The sequence below is a fragment of the Schistosoma mansoni genome, assembly GCF_000237925.1.
Source record: "Schistosoma mansoni, WGS project CABG00000000 data, chromosome 3 unplaced supercontig 0044, strain Puerto Rico, whole genome shotgun sequence".
Classification (NCBI taxonomy): domain Eukaryota; kingdom Metazoa; phylum Platyhelminthes; class Trematoda; order Strigeidida; family Schistosomatidae; genus Schistosoma; species Schistosoma mansoni.
The window spans coordinates 2,100,213-2,122,175 of record NW_017386006.1 but is presented as its reverse complement, the minus strand read 5'-3'; the positions used below and the strand labels follow the sequence as shown (position 1 = coordinate 2,122,175).

The window sequence follows — 21,963 nt, the reverse complement described above, 5'->3', positions numbered from 1 at the left end:
TTATTGATCTAAATAAGTCAGTATCTCAATGCAGTTTTTTTAGGGCAAACCAGAAGGAACTTCTGTGATTTCATTTTCTGCTGGTCGACAATCATTACCAAGTTTTATCTTCAATTTTGTTATTAATAACGATAAAATATACACTATTGGTACTACTTACTAACCTGAAATCCAAGTCTAGGTCTTCTTGTTGAATACCTTCAAAATGTAGAGTTGTATCCATAAGTATTACAGAAAAACAACATGATATCAACCAAAAAAATAACTTCAGTGTATAACCAATCAAAGTTTGTCTCTGTAAGCCAATCAGAACAAGGTATTCTGTATATAAAATGAATAAGTCCTCAACTTATGTAAAAGGTAATTTGATTTTATGTGATTTCATTATTTCATTTTTAGAAAAAAAGAATAATGTCCGATGCTACTGATAACAATATTATTAATGAAAACGGAAATATAGAAAATCCTGAAAGACATAATTTACATTCTATATGCCCATTATGTTGTATATTTATACAAGAGATTAGAAAATGTTATGAACAAACAAGTAAATCATTATCAATGGATAATACTAATCATTGTCATATTAATTTGAATCAAAATAATACAGTTCATAATTTAACAGGTTCCATTAAAGTTAATAAAGAGAATTCAGGAAGATCCTCCTCCTCCTCCTCATCATCATCATCACAACCACCACCACCATCATCATCATCACCACCGCCACCGCCGCCATCATCATCATCACCATTAAAACATGATAATATTTCTGTTATAATATTAGATGAATTAAAACGTTTTTGTGAAAATACTACAATACGTGGTCTACCACGTATAGTACGTGCACATAATCGTTATTTACGTTCATTATGGTTAATATTAGTATGTATTTTAATATTAGGTTGTTTTATTTGTATGTTTTTCTTAGCTAGACAATATTTAGAATATAATGTTATCCATCCACCACGTGTATTACGTCATACAATTAGTCCATTTCCATCAGTTACTATATGTAATTTTCGTCCAATTTCACCAGATGGTTTAAAATATTTACAAATGAAAGGATGGAAAACACCAAGACATTTTGTATTAGATATAGCTACATATGCTCAATATATTTTTTATGATCAACAAAAAATTGAAGAATATAATGCAGCTAGTGCAGCATTCTCATTAGCTGGTTTTTTAGAAAGTTTACCAAATAATGAAGAAAGAAGAAAACTTGGTTATCAACATAATAAATTAATCATTAAATGTCAAGTAAGTAAAAATTTATACTTCGGCTAATGTTAAAAAAAGATTAATTTTATGTTTGTATGGTTGAAATCGTAAGCCAACTGAAGCTAGACCACCATGGAAAAACTGGAAGCACTGTTTGACGACTGTTTCGTCTTATTTTGGGACTCCTCAGCAGGTTTTCCATGGTGGTCTAGCTTCAATGGACTCATGATTTTAACTATGAAAAATACTGAAATCTCTACAAAACCCCTTGTAATTAATTTTATAATAAGGTCAAAACAGAAATTAAAGCAGAATAATACGATTTTTCCTTTTTTTGATTTCATGGGTTTTCATCAGCTGTTTACAACCGTTTGAATATATATGTGAATAAGTAAGTGTGAGGTCATTTGTTGATGTGAATGAAAAACATTAATTATGTTGAGTCCGGAAATTAATCAAATGGATTGTGTGATAAGTGTGGGAGATTTGAAAAGTTTATATAAGTTTCAGATTAATTGAAAATAGATTTCGAAGTTATAAATCAATGAGGTGGTAATTATGTAACATTGGAAATTCATTAGATGAATTGCGTAACGGTTTTTTGTAAATGACCCCACACTTGTTTGTACATGTACATATTATTATTATTAAATTCACTTAGTATTGTTTGTTTGAATCTTCTCATTGATGTTTAGGACTGCAACTGGTCAGTCTCTCATTGGCATATGTGCATACTGTGCGTATTGCTTCGATATTGCCTTAATTCACAAGCATTATAAGCAAAGATGGATAGTGGCTAGAAGTGGAATCCAGGACGCGTGTTTCGTCTTATTTGGGACTCGTCAGTTGGATGTACATGCATCTCAGAGTTGATGTTCACTCTGGGACTCGAAACCAGTACCTTTCGCTTCAAACACCATTGCGTTATCCACTCGGCCATCCAACTGACGAGTCCCAAATAGAACGAAACGCGTGTCCTGGATTCCACTGCTAGCCACTATCCATCTTTGCTTATTATTATTATTATACTTACCAATATCAATACTGATTACTTCATATTATATCATATCCCATTGTTACACTTTATAATGAATATGGATGTAAGTAACTGATGAGGCACCATTAAACATAATGTATTCGCACTATTCTACCTCAATTATTGTTCTAACTTCATTCAAATTCGTATAGGTAACCAATAGTATCAAATATGATATTTATTCATAAAGTTTTCTTTAGTGACTGAGACAAATAATTATATTTAAAGTTATTTACTTGGGTACCTTTTAAGAACAACATGAAAAGAGTCAAAATAATCATCAGCTAATTACTCTATGTAATATTTTAACATGTTGAAATATTGATTACAATTTGACAGGCTCAGATCCGTAGCGGAATGTGAACAGTGAATGTTCATGCATCCTGAGTAATAAAGCTACAGTAGCAACTCGTATAGTTTGAATGATCATATCCTTTTTTTTCAGCAAAAGAGAGAGTAACGAATCTCAGTCATCAACTTCAACAACAGGATGATTCAAATGCTTACAAATTAATTTGTTAACACTACATGTTTATGTACCGTAGAATAGATGAGAAACCAGTGAATTAAGTAATAAATTATTATCAGTATGAGCATTTGTAGAGATTTTAGTATGTTCAGTTTGAATTCAAAAGTTGATCTAAGTTAGACTACCAATGAAAGCCTAAAAGTACTGGACGGCTATTTCGTCCTAGTATGGAATGATCCCATACGTGGAACTCGAATCCAGGACATTCAGTATCGCACGCGAACGTTCAACTTCTAGACCACCGTGACGTTATTATTGCAATGAAATAAAATAACTGAAATGTGTTTTTATCTCATTAATAAAATAATGTGAAAGTATTACAGTGTTACATATATTGATACCGGAAGTAAGTATGAGCCGTAAATCAAACAGGTATAGAAAGTGGTTTGGCAGGAGAAATGTTTTTATTAACCTAAATATGTTAAATACATTAGTAATAATAATAATAATAGTCTGCAGAAAAGTTGAGTGCAGATACAGAACATATTTCTTATGTACATATGGTTCAAATTTAATCTCATAGATAATTCAAATGTGTTATTCCCCGTTTTGTAAAGCAAGCCAACTTCGTTGATTGGTTGGAGTTAGACATAAATACCATGGGATGCCGGCTCAATGGTCTATCGGTTAAGGGCACTCGCGCGAGACTGGTAGTTCCTGGGTTTGAATCTCGCGAGGCGAGGTCGTGGATGCGCACTGCTGAGGAGTCCCATAGTAGGACGAAACGGCCGTCTAGTGCTTCTAGGTTTTCGATGGTGGTCTAGCTTCAACTGACTCACGCTTTCAACTATGAAAACCAATAGATGCCTTGATAGATCTGAATAGATACTATAAACAACCTTAAATATAAATCTGGATTAATTAAGTAGTAATAATCAATTTGATAATAAGTATATTTAGGATTCAAGAAAATTTATGGTTCCTGTAAGCGCCAATTATCAAAATGTGGAAAATTTCATTTGAATACAAACAAACTTTCTAAAGAAAATTGTTTAAGATGTTACAATCAATAATACATATGTACAATAAAAAGGTAGAATAGTAACTATAATAGTAAAATAAAGATATAAAGCATAAACTAGGTGATTATATAAGTACTTAACACGTATTACTTACTTACTTATGCCTGTTACCCCTCGTTGAGGAGTATAGGCCACCCACCAGTATATTTAACATGTATACATTTATTTAATTATACAAATAGTTAAGTTTAGACTTCACAATTAAAAGAAGTTAATGAATTACTAATGAAAAGTAAATTAATTTAAAATCGTCCTATTTACGTTAAGGCAATGAATGGATGTGATTTAATGAAATTCAATGTTTAGAGAACAAATATTCTATTCTAAAAATTTGTTTGAATAATATTAGAAACGGATTTTGTGGATATTATAGTAATTTTGATAGTTGAGATCATGAGTCAATTGAAGCTAGACCACCCTGGAAAACTTGGAAGCATTGGATGGCCGTTTCATCCTATTTTGGGACTCCTCAGCAGTACTCATCCACGATCCCGCCCCGTGAGATTTTAACCCACGACCTATCAGTTTCGCGCGCGGACGCTTAACCATTAGACCACTGTGCGGGCCGGCATCCAAAGGTGTTAATGTTTAACTTTAACCGATTCACGAAATTGAGCGACACATCCACCAATGTCTTCAGTGAGTTACTATCTCACAACAGACCCGATTGAACTCCACTGGTCACTGTTTGAAATTAAACTAAAACTGTAAAAAATTTCGGAATGGTATTTTTTTTTCTTAAAATATTAATCGATCCAAGAAAAGTCTAGAAAATCTAACCATAGTACTACTGTATAATCTGACATAAGATAAAAAGACTGAGAGTCAATAATTCTAAGAACTTTAAAAGTACCTTACAGTTAAGTAATTATTCATAGGGAGAAATATAGATTCCATTAAAATAAATAAGGAATGCAAAATGCAATTTTTTCACACAAATTTAACTATAATCATTCACTTTATAAATTATCATATTCACAGGAATGATTTTCTCAAAATTAAAAGACAGAAAACATATATATTACTTAAAAATACACAAAATATTACTCATATATATTATTTTCATAGTTGGATCCAAGACCTACCAGTTCAAATCTCGCGAGACGGGACCGTGAATGCTCACTGCTGAGGAGTCCCATAGTAGGACGAAACTGCCGTCTAGTGCTTCCAGGTTTTCGTTGGTGATCTAGCTTCAATTGACTCATGATTTCAACTATGAAAATACTGAAATCTCCACAAAAACCCTTTCTGATCATATATACTAATTAACTTTCTAACAGTTACTGTGTATAAAACTTATTCCTTAAAAAAAGTCAGAACAAATCATTGAACTGAACAACATGAATTCATTTCATTTGGTTAAGTTCTTATTAACTGCTTACAACGCAGAAATTTTTTTATTTGGTTTGCAAGTGATTGAATTTTACCATTGTTAATGTTAAGAACTGAATTTAAATCAAAGTAATTTGTCATATGTATGTCATATAGATACTGATATTACGCCATAAGATATTTTTTGAAGCAAAAAATACTAGACTTGAGTTTTGGTAGGAATATTAAAACTAAGATCCAAGTCCACTCAACTGATGAGTTATAAATAGGACTAAGGTGAGTTCTGGATTGAGCTGTTTACCGCTATCTCGCTTGAATTTAGAGTTTTAATTAAGTAGTTTGTATACATGTATGTATATATGTTTCAGCATTGATGCACAAACTTCAGTTTACCACTGTTCTTCTTTGGTTGCTCTTTCATCATGGGATTAAAATGTTTTCATGATCAAAAATGAACACATGACTACAAAATCTGTCGGATAATTTTATCTCATGACTAGATTTTCTCAATTTTCTTACACAAAGTAATTGATAACGAAAGGCTGACATTTATACATTTATAAAAAAGAGTTGAGGAAAGATACACTTCATTTCAGTTTACTTTTCCCTTCGCATATATATATATATATATATATATATATATATATATATACATCGTGGTAATAGATAGATCTTCAACAACTCACGTTCATATAAAACTGAATAGAGAGAGAAATGTAGATTACAGAACGTCATCATAATATTCTAAAGTCAACAAATTCTGTGCGAGGCCTATAGATTCTAGGCTTCAGTTCTAGAGGAATTGTAGTTACCCACTGTAGTTTCATACTGGAACGTAACAGCTTTCCTGAGAACCCTGGTCTTGAATATATATCAAGCTATTGTCACCCCGAATTTCCAGTACAAATTTATGTAAATGTCCAAACTTTAACTAAAAAAATTTTTCTATAGATGATTTGTTCAGATTGTAATAATCTGGTTACGAAGTTTATTATAGTTCATATAGTTGCATTATTGTTTATCATCTGGCTTTTTATTTTGATAATCAGAGAATTATTGGTGTAAATGAATTTGCGGAGACTCTAGGATTTCCTACAGTTAAAATCACTAATTAATTGTAGCTAGACCACCATTGAAAACCTGGGAGTACTGGACGACCATTTTGTTCTAGTATGGGACGCCTTAGCAGTGCTCAGCCATGGCCCAACATCCAGAAATCAAAGTTAGACATTAATACTGTTGAATACCATCTGAATGTTTTAGATGTGAATCGTTCGAGAGCGATACCGGAGGCTCTCGATTTGATTCTCGTATGTGCGGTTACAGGTGCTTACTGTTTAGGAGTACCATACTGGGACGAAACGGCTGTCCAGTGCGAACAGGTTTTTAATAATGGTCTAGTTACAATCAGTTATTGATTTAAAATAAATGAATTAGACTAATTGTACAATATCGTGAATCAAAATTATTTTCAGTCTTACCAACAAAAGTGTATGATAGCTTACTTAATCTACTTGGTTTTAGACTCTTCTGTTTTGCCTAATTAAGAAATTTATTCAGCTAAAATTGAAAGCTATATAACCATGTAGGAGACAGTATCGCGTGGCCCATTGTTCGAAAAACTTAACTATTTGTTTTTTCTCTCCTTACTAACAGTAATTCATTCATTTAATTGTAGGAGTGATTTTAATCGAATAACTTAAGAAATTTTTTAAACCATCGAGCCAATTGATGTTCTCGAATTCGGTATAATTGTCATTTTTTCAGGACATCAGATTTAAATATGTGTGCAAAGTGGTCTCTTGACTTCGAATCTTTTAGAAAAGCATTCCAGTTTACACCAAGTAAAGTGAAGTAACAAAATTATTTTTTGTGACAATCTATATCAGTTTTAATTTCGACATAGTTGCTATTTTAAAGTTAGTTACTTAATTAAAACAAATGACATTCGGTTTTCAACGTTCCTTGAAAAGTCTTTAGAATGTTAGATGTTTGAAGTTAATTAGACAGGAACCCACAGACTGGGTTTCTTCGACAATTCGGACATCCGAGTCTGCTGTGACTAATATTACCCTTGTGTTTTGACATCGCCTCACACAATTTCTCAATCTAGATGTTTGATAGCGAGTGAAGGTTAACAAGAAATAAAAAAGCAGAGGCTCCTGCCAATTGATCCCAATCGTCTAGCCTTTAAAAATTGTACACATTATTTAAGAGAACTTATACTGGTGACTACATTATAATATGACAGATAAAATTCAATCAACACTAAAAACTAGACAAATGCGATACTGTAATTAGAGATGGAAGGTGGCTAGCAGTGGAATTCAGAACGCTCGTTTCGCTACATGTGGGCCTTGTCAGCTGGATGTACCTGCATCTCAGAGTTGATGTTCACCCCAGGACTCGAACCCAGCACCGTTCGCTTACAAATGCCATCTCCTTATCCACTTGGCTATTGATTTAAGATAGCCACCAGCTTATGCAGTGATGTGAAATTTTAATTCATTTTTACATTGGTTATTTGAGTCTTCTCATTGATGTTTAGGACTGCAATTGATCAGTTAGTTACTGACATATGTATGAATTAAATGAATTATAAACAAAAATAATTATTAGTCAGTGATCGGTCAGTGTAGAAAATCATTTTTATCTAACTTGAAATAAACAAAATAAAAACACCTTTTGTTTTAATTATCACCACATACATTCCCTTCAACAACACCTATCTTCATTTTGTAAGGGATTTTCAGAGAAAAGATATTTTTTTCCAGACACTCGGTACTTCTCTGGAGATCCATTGAAGTTTAAATACTATTTAATTCTTAACTTCTTAGTAGTATAAAACTACGAAATTCAAATGGTTTCACTTAAGCAAAATACTACACAGCTATCTACTATTAAAACTCCGCCTGTAGCTCTTCTAGAGCTCCTGCCAGTCTCAAGCCCGGGTAAAGGAGGAGGGTTGGGTATGAGGTTAGCGACCCCATCCCGTAGAAAACTAACTCTCTAAAAAAATGCTAACCAGAAAACATAATTCAACCCATTTAAACTTTGCCCTGGGGGTTGAAGGAATAATTATGACGCCTCATGATGAAAGCCGAAATTTTTGCGAAGTCACGAGGTCGATGCACCTTCTGATTGCCCAGGAGAGAGTAGGATGGAGAATGCTGGTGGGCGGCCTATGCTCCTCCACGAGGGGTAACAGGCGTAAGTAAGTATCTGACGTCCTAAATTCACAATATATATATATATATATCACAATTATTAGTTATTATTCTCTATAATTATTCATATTACCCCTGATTTGTTTAACATATCAGGATATCTGAAAATAGAAAATCATCAAGAAAAACTAACTCATTACCTTGTTTTCTAATTCATGAGTATTGTATTATACCTTTAATCTAATGGTTGTCTGTGTTGTTGATGCCTTTAGTCAATCAAACCCCAGTATTATAAATAACAAAGTTACGTCGAATTTGTAAATTACATTGTTTCTTTCCCAAGGAACAGAGTTACTTATGAGTTTTTAAAAGTCAGAATTTCATCACACCGTGTTTCTCTAAACTGGGTGGTTTTCATTGCGACAATTTCATTTTCATTCTATATAACACTATCAACGTTTACTTTACGTAGACTAGCTTATTTGGATGACATTTTCTGAGACCAGAGATCAAACAAATAAAGTAATAAACATGAATACAAAAAACAAATCAAGTCAATGAAACATTCAAAGACAATTACTAGCAGAAAAGTTTATCAGAACAAGATGAATGAATGCTTATTGAATCATTTAATATCTTGTTTCTATGTAAACTAAGCTTTGGTGCATTTTCCAGAATAATAATGAAAACATTACAATTAAGCCTATCTAGTATATTACAACTAAAATTATTTATCTGAGCTACAAGAAATTTTTTCAACATTTCAAATGTATCATTATGTAATACTAACATCAGTTTAAATTCACTTAGTATTGTTTTGTTTGAATCTTCCTACTGATGTTTAGTATTGCAACTGGTCAGTCTCTAATTAGCATATATGCATACTGTGCGTATGTGAACATCAAATCTGAGATGCAGATAGATCCAGCTGACGAGTTCCAAATAGGACGAAACGCGCATGCTGGATTCCATTGCTAGCCACTATCCATCTTTTCTTACTAACATTAGTTTAGCCTATTTTATTTGAATATGAATAAACTAAAGTAAATATTTTATCAAACTAGACATGATATAAAACTGTATTGTTAATCTTTAAAAATAAAATTCATTCAATTAACTATAACAAGACTATGTCACGATATCCTGTTATTATTATTATTATCATTCAAATACTTTACTTAATCCTGTTATATTCAACAACAAAAAAGTTATTTTATTACAAAAAACAAAAGTTTTTAGCGGAAATTCAAACAAAAAATATTTTGATTGATAAATTCATTTATTTAATAAATTTTAAATATCAGAAAGGGATTTTGTGGAGATTTTAGTAATTTTATATAGTTGAGAACATGAGTCCATTGAAACTAGACAACCATGGAAAACTTGGAAGCACTGGAAGGCCGTTTCGTCCTATTGTGTGGCTCCTCAACAGTGCGCATCCACGATCCCGTCTCACCAGATTCAAACTCAAGACCTATCAGTCTCGCGAGCAAGCACTTAACCTATGAACCACTGAGCTGGCTGGCAACCAACGATGTTAATTTCTAACTTCAACCAATCCACGAAGCTTAAGCAACCGTTCACCAATTGTCTTCAGTCAGTTGTTAACTCACAACAGACGTGGTTGAACTCCACTGGTCACTGCCTCTCACTAGAACTCCAGGACATATATCTTGAAGTCAGTCACTAATGAGCATATGATTATAATCAGTGGTCTATCGGTTAAGTGCTCTGGAACGAGACTGTTAGGTCCTGGGTTTGAATGTCGCGAGTGTGGGATCGTGGATGCGCACTTTTGAGGAGTCCCATAGTAGGACGAGTTGGCCGTCCAGTGCTTCCGGGTTTTCTATGATGGTCCAACTTCAATTGACTCATGATTTCAACTATATATAAAAAATTATCATATATCCTATCAAAGATTTATGTTGCCTATATTTTTCAAACTAATAAAAAGAAGAAAAAAAATGTTTACATATAATAGACTATTTTAAATAACAAGAAATATGATTAATTAAAACTTGTATTGGTACGTTTTTATTTACTGAAAAGAAATAAAAAGTTACGTCACAAAATGTAGTTGAGTTATTAGGGTACAATGAATTATGATTAAAAAAAGATATTGTCATGTGAAAACTAATTTATTATTCAGTTTTACAAATTTCATGATTGAATAATACAGTGTTTATGGGGTTGTACATAAGTTATTGTAATTCATGTATTAACCGCCCCCCGCCTCGCAACTAAAATATTCAATGATAAAATATAACATGAGATTGACTTATCTTTGTTCCCTAGGATCTTTATGTCTTCTATAAAAGGAACTTTTATGAATGTAAAAAAGATAATCATGATTGCTTTTTGTTACTATTCTATATGACTTTATTTATAGTATATATAAAATCACATTTGCTATAAACCTTACATTTTGTAGTTTAACATTTTGGACTGATCTTAGTTAAAAAAAACCCACTGGAAACTAGGATACCCTGGACAGCTATCTTGTTCTAGTATGAAACACTTGTATAGAGCTCTTTCATTATTCCATTAAAGATAGAACTCAAAGGATTAAGGTCTAGTTGAGAGATTTTAATGTCCAGATCACTGGTATAACATCCGGTAATTTATATTCTTTAATTCTTCCAGTTCACGATACTGTGCAACAATCATTTATTTTCACTGATGATATCTGTTTCATGCCCGACCTGTTTGAGCTTACCAGTCACGGCTTCTTACATGAACTCCAGGTTGGATACTTTGTGCGTTCAAGGTGAGCACTGCCGAGAGACAAGTCGACTGTCTAGTTTTTTGCATGGGTTCTTAGCAAAGCTTAGTCATTGATGTAAAACTATAAGATTAAACAATTTTCGCAACCTTCTTTATCTTATCTGTCCAAATTACTGTACATATTATAGAATTAGAGTACTCGAAACGATAAAATGAATGGCGTTCACTCTACAATTTTTATTGTTTATGGTTTATGAAACTTATTTTTCGCTATGCTACTCATATTATTATATAGTAATATATTCATCCTTTTTGCTGACCAAAAGGTGAATTTTTAATGTTGTTGAGATCGTTAGCCAATAATTAAGGTCAAAATTGAATTTATCAAAATACATTGTTGCCAATAAGCAACATAATATAAAGGTAATGGGTAATTTAAGTTTCTTTAATTTTTTAAGGAAATGTATTTGATTTGTAAGCAAAGATAGATAGTGGCTAGCAGTGGAATCCAGGACGCACGTTTCGTCCTATTGCTAGCCACTATCCATCTTTGCTTATAATGCTTGTAACTTAAGGTTTTATCGAGTCAATACGCATATTATGCACATATGCCAATAAGAGACTGATCAATTGCAGTCCTAAACATCAATGAGAAGATTCAAACAAACAATACCAAGTGAATGTATTTGATTTGGTTTGCATTATATCAGTATTGATTATTTAATGACTCGTGATTACATAATTGATGGCTAAAGGTATAATGACTGTGAAAAACCTCTTGACAATTCAAAGTGTTTGAAATTACAAACATAAAGATGTCATCGGTCTTCAGAAATTGTACCGACTTAAGTATAAGTTATATTCGTCAATTCTATGGTATTGATTACTATGAAATAATCACTTTTTAGATGTAATTTTTTTCGGCCTGAATCAGGTCACAGAACCGAAGAAAACCATTTGATGTCATCTCCTTAGAAAATATAACTTAAGATCCAGCAAAATCCACGAACTTCATATTCTAATCATAGTTAAGTACTTGATTGTTAGCCGGCTCGATAGGAATTCCTAATGTTCTGTAAACGATTAGCAGTTGGTGTTATTAAACTATATTTCCAGTGATGGGAATTATCACTCAAGCAATCTGGTAAATAGAAGGAAGTTTTAAATGTGAACTAATATATCCCAATTTAGTGATATAAAGTTAACAAACTGGTAATGGATTCTATCTATGGGAGGGGAGTTTGAAAGATGCACATTGCTGAATAGTCTTATACCAGAAAGAAACCATTATCTAGTGTTCCATATTTTTATTGACCATTTATTTAGAGTAATTCTGTGTTAAACACGATTTTCAAACTTACTAATTTGCAGAAAAATCTTTGACTCTAAATTACTTAATTACTTACGCTCACTACCCCTCAAGTAGAAGTATAGGTTGCCCACCAGCATTCTCCATCCAACTCTGTCCTGAACAATCCTTTCCACTTGTTTCCAATTACTATTCATCTTTTTCATGTCTACTTTCGATTCCCTCTTTTCGGTTTCCATTGAGGATTTGAAGTTAGCGCTTGCCTCGTGATACATTTTGGTGATTTCCACAATGTATGTCTTATCCACTTCCAACGTATTTTCCTAATTTCCTCTTCAGAGAGAAGCTGGTTTTTTCTCTCTCACAGTAGGCTATTACTGATGGTATCCGGTCAATGGATATTGAGTATCTAAATAACAACTGTTTCTTCGAAAGTAAACATTTTTTAAATTATAAAAATAAGAATTACACTAACAACACTAACTGTAACACGTGAAATCAGCGGTCAGAAAAAGGCAGGACAGATCTAAAAGCACAGTACACAATGTTAATCGAGAACTTCACACCAAGAGAGAACACAGAGTGGAAATCACGAGCCTCTTTATTTTTAAAATCAAAAAGCGCAGGGCACGAGAGTATAAAGGGAAAAGTCAATTTACAAAGTAGTCTTATAAGTCATCCTGTAATCTCAGTATACGTAGGGCTTGCTTATCTTCCTTCAAAGAGTTTATGCTTGGTCACCCTGCAATAGAAAGAAAATAGAATCTGTTACTAACATTATACAAGGCAATTCAACTCCGTTACATAACAGACAAATAATTTCAATCATTATGGCCAATAATCAAAAGAAGAAAAAAATTCATTAACCATAATACATAAATCTCTTTTTCTTGACTATTCATTTGAATTATTTACAAAAAGTTAAAAACCAACCACAGATATTTTACATATTTTTTTTCCTTTTTTTAAAAAAATAAAAAAAAATAATTTATTTGTTTTTTTTTATACCAGGTGATTAGTGTACCAGATTTTGACCAGTAATTTATCTTAAAAATTTTTTTCTTATCATCATTTAGATGATGATAGAGATAATTTATAAAATAAAAATAACCATATGTGTTTGATAAATATTACCATTTACATGAAAATGATAAGTTGGTTTTTGAATGATAAAAATAATAAAAAAATATTGGAGATTGACCAGTTGCAGTCCCAAACATCAATGGGAAAATGCAAACAAACAATACTAAATGAATTTAAACTTCACCCCATTTCACAAGCAAGTGGCTATCAGGACTCAGTAGTTGAGCGGATAACGTGATGGCGTTTGAAGTGAAAGGTACTGGGTCCCAGTCCCAGAGTGAACATCAACTCTCTGAGATGCAGATACATCCAGCTGACGAGTCCCAAATTGGACGAAACGCGCTTGCTGGATTCCACTGCTAGCCACTATCCATCTTTGTCTAAAAAAAGGATTATTTTTCTATTTTTGGTAAAGGTTTGTGAATTTTTTCATTGTTGCTATTTAAGATTGAAAATTAATCATTTTCGATTGGCACATGCTCATCTTGATTTTATCTTTTTTTTTATTTTTTTGTATTGAAAACAGATTTATGAATTTCAGTTATTCATAGCAGCAATATGAAAACTTAGGCCTTTACTGATATATTCATATATAACATATATAAGCAAACAATAATGTTTTCGATTAGATCCTCATCAGGATTTACTCTAATATACAGTAATATTTATAAGCATATAAGAAATTATTAAACCAATCAAAGCAGTTTATGAGTCAATGATAGCGCTAATATATCACATAGTTCTGATAATCTTGGTCTTCTTCTTATTACACTATCGAAATTTATCAAAGAGACTAATTGCTTTAAATAGCACTATAAGCGGACGTACAAACAGATATTGTTTGCATGCATAGATCCATTGTTTACCTTTTTGAATAAATAACTATTTAGTAGTGCAAATTTATAGTAAAAAACAATTTAGTGTTGGTTGAATTTCCATCCAAGACACTTACTTACTTACTTACGCCTGTTACTCCTCGTCGAGGAGCATAGGCCGCTCACCAGCATTCTCCATCCAACTCTGTCCTTAGCCTTCCTCTCCAGTTCTTTCCAGTTATTATTCATCCTTTTCATATCTGCTTCTATTTCTCGACGTAATATGTTCTTTGGCCTTCCTCTTTTCCGCTTCCCTTCTATCCAAGACACTACTGATAGTAAATGAGTATTTAAAAGGAAGAGAAATGAAAACTCCAAGTAAAACTTCAACATTTGCATACACTGTGATGTGTTGAATTTAAAAATATGAGTTAACTCATCTTCAGTGAAAGATTAGACATTCATTCACTCGAAAGTTAGCCGTTGAACCCCATGTTAATAATTATTAAAGATAAAACCTTTTGGACACAACATAAATTCAGCCAAAGAAGGGAGGTTTAAAATATTGGTGAAATTTCAATCGCTTGTCAGTCATTAAAATGTATGAATATAATATTTCTGTTAGAAGGACTCTGATGTGACTACATAATTTTCAGAAATGAATATTCAGTTATTTACTGCTAGATGGTCCAAATTAAAAACATAACAATTTGATCCGTATATCTGCTGATGATTTTCGAGTGTCAAGTATGAATGTAAGTCAGTCACTACTAATTAAGTGGAGAAATATATATTCTGAAGCTAAGTTTCATCAATTATATATTTCTCTATCTGACAATGATTGTTGGTATACTGTGGAAAACATTTCTGTTAAGAGGTCTCATAGAGATTAATATGGTTAGTATTTGTTGTTGTATGATTTCATTTTTAGTACCACTAAATCCCATGAAGTCCTGGGAAGTTATTTCATCATGGAATGGGATCCTAGCTCTTCAGGCCTCGTAGATAGCGCTTTATCTATAGATCAATGTATTGAAACGTAGTTGTCTAGATTTTTACTTCGATTAGTTCTTGATATAGTGAAATAGATAAAACTAATTTCGAGATCTTTCAGTAACACATAAAAATCACCCATCAAGTTTTTGTTTTCCGACGTGTTCTAGAGGATTCAATATGTAACCGTGACCTTCAGAGTACAACAAATTTTATGGTACAGCATTCGCCACCAATGGAAATAAAGGACAATCTTGTTATAAGTTAAAACCAAAGTTTAAGAAACAATATTCAAACGAAACTATACCAACATTTTATTGTTGAACATATTTCAAATTTAATGAGCTAGGTCAATGAAGTCAAGATAATTAGTATAGTTAGAAGCCTGGATATTTTATATTCAATCCATAGTGTATTGATACGTATAAACTACTGAACAGTCTCTTAGTAGCTACTAATTTTTCCCTTATTTTAAATGGTAAACCTGGTCAGTATCGATGCAAAATTGAATACACCTAAAAGTTTGTATTTTATTTGAATTTTTCAAAATATCGGAAATTTATGTTTTGTTTTAAGCAAAGATGGATAGTGGCTAGCAGTGGAATTCAGGACACGCGTTTCGTCCTATTTGGGACTCGTCAGCTGAATGTACCTACATCTCAGAGAGTTGATGTTCACTCTGGGACTCAAACCCAGTACCTTTCACGTTATCCACTTAGCTACTGAGTCCTGATAGCCACTTACTTGTGCAATGGGGTAAAGTATAAATTCACTTAGTATTATTTGTTTGAATCTTCCCATTGATGTTTTTGGACTGCAACTTTAATCGATCTCTTATTGACCATATTTGCATACTGGGTGTAAAGCATTATAAGCATTTACTTATAATGCTTGTGAATTAAGGCTATATCAAGGCAATACACACAGTATGCACATATAGTCAATAAGAGATTGACCAGTTGCAGTCCTTACCATCAATAGGAAGATACAAACAAACAATATTAAGTGCATGTTTTGTTTTATTTTATTTTTTCAAAAATAAGAAACTTTCTTCCAAAAATTATTTAAAAATAAATTAATTATATTTTTAATTTTAAACAAACATCAATTTGATGTTTATTTATTTTTTGTTGCATCATTAAAAAAAAATCAAAAAAGTATTTCGATCGAAAAAAATTTTTTTATTCACTGGTTTATTGACTTAAAAAAATCAATAATTTTCTCTCTTTTTTAAATTTTTTTTTCAATTTACTTCATTATGAAAAAAGAAAAGATTTTTTTTTTTGGTTGTTGTTGATGAAAATGCAATTTTTATTTTTTTTTAATTTTTAATTTTACTACATTTTTGTTGGTAAATGTATATTTTATTTTGCAAAATTAATTTCTTAATTGAAAGAAAACAAAAATGATTTAATATTTTTTCCATTAGACTATTTTTTATAGAAAGAATCATTCTTTGTTTAAATATACAATTAATTATGATGAAATTTTATCATTTTATTATGATAATAATCTTATGAAGAATTTAATTTTTCACCATGTTTGTTGACTATTTGTATATATCATCTAATGATTATTGAGATCATGAGTCAATTGAAGTTAGAACACTATGGAAAACCTGGAAGCAGTGAATGGCCGTTTCGTTCTATTGTGGGACTACTCAGCAGTGTACATCCACGATCCTGCCACGTGAGATTCGAACACAGGACCTATCAGTCTCGCACGTAAACGCTTAACCTGTAGACCACTGAACCAGCATCCAATGGTGTTAATGTCTAACTTCAATTAATACACTAAATTGGGCGACACATCCACTATTGTCTTCCGTGAGTTAATATCTCCAAACAGACCTGGTTGAACTCCACTGGTCACTGCTTCTCACTAGAACTCCAGGGAATACCTTTTAAAGTCAGTCACTTGTGAGCATATTTTGATTAATATCAGAAGGGGTTTTTTGTGGAGTCCCACAATAGGACGAAATGGCCATCCAGTGCTTACAGGTTTTCCATGGTTACCCAGCTTCAATTGACTCATGGTCTCAACTATTAAAATTACTATAATATCCGCAAAAACACTCCCTTCTGATAATGATTATTCGTTTGTGATCTGTGTTAGTCCTGGCAATGATGGTCTACCTGTTGATTTGATTTTTTTGAATGTGTTGATAGGTGGAGTTTCAATCGTGTATTGAGTTGACGAGTTCCATTTCTTGATGATTTAATGGAAAAGTCGATAGTCAGATGACAAGTAATTTGTTATGAGCTTGTTAACATCTTTAGATTGTCCTCGTAAATTCACATGCAAAAAATTTAAAGTTAACAAAAGGGAGACCAGTCGAAGATTTACTGTTAGCAACCGTCTTAGTTTGCATTTGAAAGCGGGTTATTAGAAATGATATAGAAACATTGAAGAGTTTTAAAATAACTGTTGAATTAAAATCAAAATAACATTACTTTGTGGTTACATGCAAGACATGGGAAGAGAACCGCTTTTTTCAGTCGTTAGCGTCTACTTTGATTATATCTAATTAGTTTCATGAAATTGTGCCTAAAATGTCCAGACAGTCTGCTATGATGAGACTGTGTTAATAATTGGTTCTATTCATTAGCTTTGTTATATGTACGAAAAGATGATGATTAAAAACTACAGAAACTGACAGGTCCACAGATTTCACCACACAAAATACTTTGTTGCTCAATTCTTAACAAACTTTTAACTCTAAAACAAACATAAATATTTTGTTAAAATTCCATTCTGCAAAACATTATTAGACGGTTATGAACAGTGCTACAACTAAAGGAGATATAATTATTCCCCCCCTTAGTACTTTCTGCTTACTTCAGATGAGATTCATCTGAAAGTCAAGATAAATCACTTATTCAATTATGACAAAGCCTACATAACTATAACAGAATCAGAATATCATGATTTATCAAAAGAATGACATTTCAGGGGATTTCCAAATAAATGACTATTTGTAGGTGTGTAAACCTTCCTGTTAAAGATGTTAAGAACTGCAAATGTTCAATCTTTTTTGAGATACATACACCTTAAGCGGATTGCCTCGTTATTGTAATTCGGTCTCAAGATCTAATTAAAGTTACAATAGATGTTAGCAGTGGAATCCAGAACAAGCGTTTTGTTCATTTTGGGATTTGTTAGCTGAATATTTATGTTCACCCCAAAGATACTGAACTCCATTACTAGCTATTATTCCAACTTTGATGAACTAAAAAGTTTATTTACATGATATAACGGTAAAATTTGATCAACAAGTACACTAAGCCAATTAAATAGAACATATTTTTATACCAAGCAAAGATGGATAGTGGCTAGCAGTGGAATCCACGACGCGCGTTTCGTCCTATTTGGGACTCGTCAGCTGAATGTACCTGCATCTCAGAGAGTTGATGTTCACTCTGGGACTGGAACCCAGTACCTTTCACTTCAAACGCCATCGCGTTATCCACTCGGCCACTGAGTCCTGATAGCCACTTGCTTGTGCAATGGGGTGAATTTAGGCTATATCGAGGCAATACGCTTAGTATGCACATGTGCCAATTGGTGACTGACCAGTTGCAGTCCTTACCATCAAAAGAAGATCCAAGCAAAAAATACTACGTAAATATTTTTATACTGTTTACTATAATCAATTGTTACATTTAAATCCATGTATAACTGGGAATATCCTTAGATAGTTGTCTTTTGAACCCTATACTTTCATGATGAAACTTTATTTATATATGATTATTGTTATTACATTTAAAAATCAACGTTACATAACCAAGTTTAGTTGTCATGGGATTTCACAATTTGTATCAGTCAATATGCAAATTAAAAAATTCATTAAAATACATTGAACTTGAAAATTTTATTCTCATAGTGATTATTTGTTTGGCTGATAGAAATTTACTGAAGTTACAAAAAACATAATTTGAGGGCTACATTGTTTTTTTTATTAGTGGATCTCGTCAATAACATTATGAAAATGAGGCTGTTTTCTATTTCAAAAAAGGATATTTTTAGTGAACCAGATGTCTGCATATGTATAATGTGGGTCGTTAGTTCCTTAGATTTCATCAGTTCTCCATTAAGGGTTACTTCATATCAATTCATGGGGATATTGTTTTGAATTTTACTGAAATCATAAACCGATCTAAGTTAGATCACTATTAGAAACATGATTCTAGGTTTTCGATCGTGGTCTAACTTAGATCGGTTTATGGTTTCAATGAAATTCAACAATCCTCACAAGCCCTTACTGACATACTGTTTTGAATTGGACTTTCATTATTAAAATGAGTTGTTAAGAAGATACACCAATAATTTTATTCATAATTTCTATCTATCGGACATGTTTATAGGATCCCTACATTTGATGATAAAATAATAACTATTGTTTTAATTCGGTATTTCAGATCACATATTTTCTAAATCTTCCTCTGGAATAATTGTCATCTCTCTAGATTCTTCTCCCAGAATACAAATGTATCATAAATTAATAGTTGAATTCATGAGTCGATTAAAGCTAGACCGTCATGGAAAATCTGGAAGCACTGAATGGCCGTCTCATCGTAGTATGGGACTCCTCAGAAGTGAGCATTCACTCATGAATTCGACTATAAAATTACTACAATCTCCACAAAATTTTCATTCTGATAAAAATGTATTATAAGTTACTTATAGTTTATCATTTTAACAAATCTATAGTCGAAAATATTTATTTTCTCATGGATCGTCATAATAATCTGATTAATAAGTGATTTATTTACGAAATATACGTTCATCTAAACAAGGTTTTCCATAATGGTCTAGCTTCAATAGACTCATGATTTCAACCATATAAAATTACTGAAATCTCCACAAGCTAGACACCTCTGGATGTCGGCTCAAGGGTCTAGTGGGTAAGCGTTTGCGCACGAGACTGATAGGTCATGGGTTCGAATCCCGCGAGGCGGGATAGTGGACGCGCACCGCTGGGGAGTCTCACAATAGGATGAAATGGCCGTCCAGTGTTTCCAGGTTTTTCAAGGTGGTCTAGCTTCAATTGACTCATGATTTAAATAATTTCTTTGCCAAAAATGTAATAATAACATTTCTTCTTTTTAAAAAGTCAGTTTCAAGAGTGTATCTGTCAGTTTATTTAATCTAATGGTGTATATTATATTGATAGCACAGAACGTGCTCCCCTCAAGCTCATATTCAAACTTCATGAATTAGAGATGACTAAAAATCAATGAATAGTTATATTATTGAAAATTCAGTCAATTCTCATCATCTTTCCCCTACAAGAATGTTTATTTAAAATTATTCACAAAAATCGGAAGTATCTGTTTTAAGTGTAACTGGATAAGAAAGTTACACATAGCAGAAGCTTTAGGAATTCTTTTATTCAAGTCTTATCTTTGTTTTTAGTAGCCCTATGTACTATCCTTTACTTTGCCATGATCCTAATACTCCCTTATTATTATGTAAACTGTTTCTGACGAGTGTCTGTCACTTTACTTTTTTTGTCTTCTTTAAGTAGTCAAACATCTTTCCTAACTCTATTCTATACGTTATTCACTTTCTTATTACCTTTTGATCATTGGGTAACTTTTCATGATTATCATTTGGTACCTTTGTTAATGATGAAACAGTTTCCCTTTTATTATTAACTCATCTGTAAAATAACTATAAATACTTTATTAAATAACGACATCCAAAGGCAAAATTTTTTCACTCAACTATATTTTTAGTGTAGATTATCGTGGAGATGCACTCGAAATCTATTTAATTACGTTATTCACCAAAGCGAATTAAGTCGATATACAAGGATTGGCGACATGTATATTTCGACAGTAATCATTCGATAACAAGGAGCAAACGATCTACTTAAAGTCAGATTTCGGGTCACTAAAAGAACGCGATTGAAAGCCTGAAAACAATGAAAGGATGTTTTCTTTTAGGATGGGACTCCTTGTCAGTGGGCATGTACTACCTCATATATGGGAATTGAACACCTGCTGTTTCGTGCTCGAATACGTAACCTCTAAACTACTAAGCTGTCAGTCAATGGCATTAACGTTCCTTTCTAGTACATACAAATTTCCAGTGGCGATAAAAATAATATCAGTTTGGGATTCAAAATCTATCTTCAATTCGCTTAAGTAAGAGACGGTACAATAATTAAATGAATGGAACCGAAATTCTCACTATGAATCACAGCGTGATCAAGAGGAAACGTGAAAAAGTAGTATCCAAGTAAGGTTAAAAAGATCAAATAAGATCCTACAGACTAATGTCCTATCCAACGGAACGCTGTAAAATCTTATTACTCCAGAGCAATTATTTGTACTTGTATAATTAGTTTTTAACAATTGCTACTTCTAGAATGGGGATTTTTGGAGATTGTAGTGATTTTAATAGTTGGATTCATGAGTCGATGTAAGCTATACCATCATTAAAAATCAGGAAGCATTGGATGACCGTTTTGTCCCAGTATGCATCCATGATCCTACACGCGAGACTCGAGCCCAGAACTCTCAGTCTCATGCGTGAAAATTTAACCTATAGACCATTCAAATGGCAAGCGACGGTGTAAATGTCTAACTTCAATCTATCCATGTTCTTGCAAAACCATTCGTCCATTGTCTGATGTGTGTAAATTCTATTTTAAAATAGCTATATTATCCTAGGTTTGTAGTCCTAATCCAGAAATTCTGCTATTTCCAAGTAATTGATCTTAAACTT

The 21,963-nt window shown here is 32.4% G+C and overlaps 1 protein-coding gene across 1 annotated transcript in view; it reads left to right on the top strand.

Annotated features, from left to right (window-relative positions):
• Positions 1-332: 332 nt before the first annotated feature.
• The window catches only part of Smp_083980 (Amiloride-sensitive sodium channel,putative), a gene marked incomplete at both ends in the record, with an annotated part of 31,959 nt that continues 10,328 nt past the window's right edge, over positions 333-21,963 (top strand). Inside the window, 2 exons of the mRNA XM_018791472.1 lie at positions 333-360; positions 929-1,260. Coding sequence (XP_018645415.1) covers positions 333-360; positions 929-1,260 — 360 coding nt within the window. The remainder of the gene's footprint in view (positions 361-928; positions 1,261-21,963) is intronic.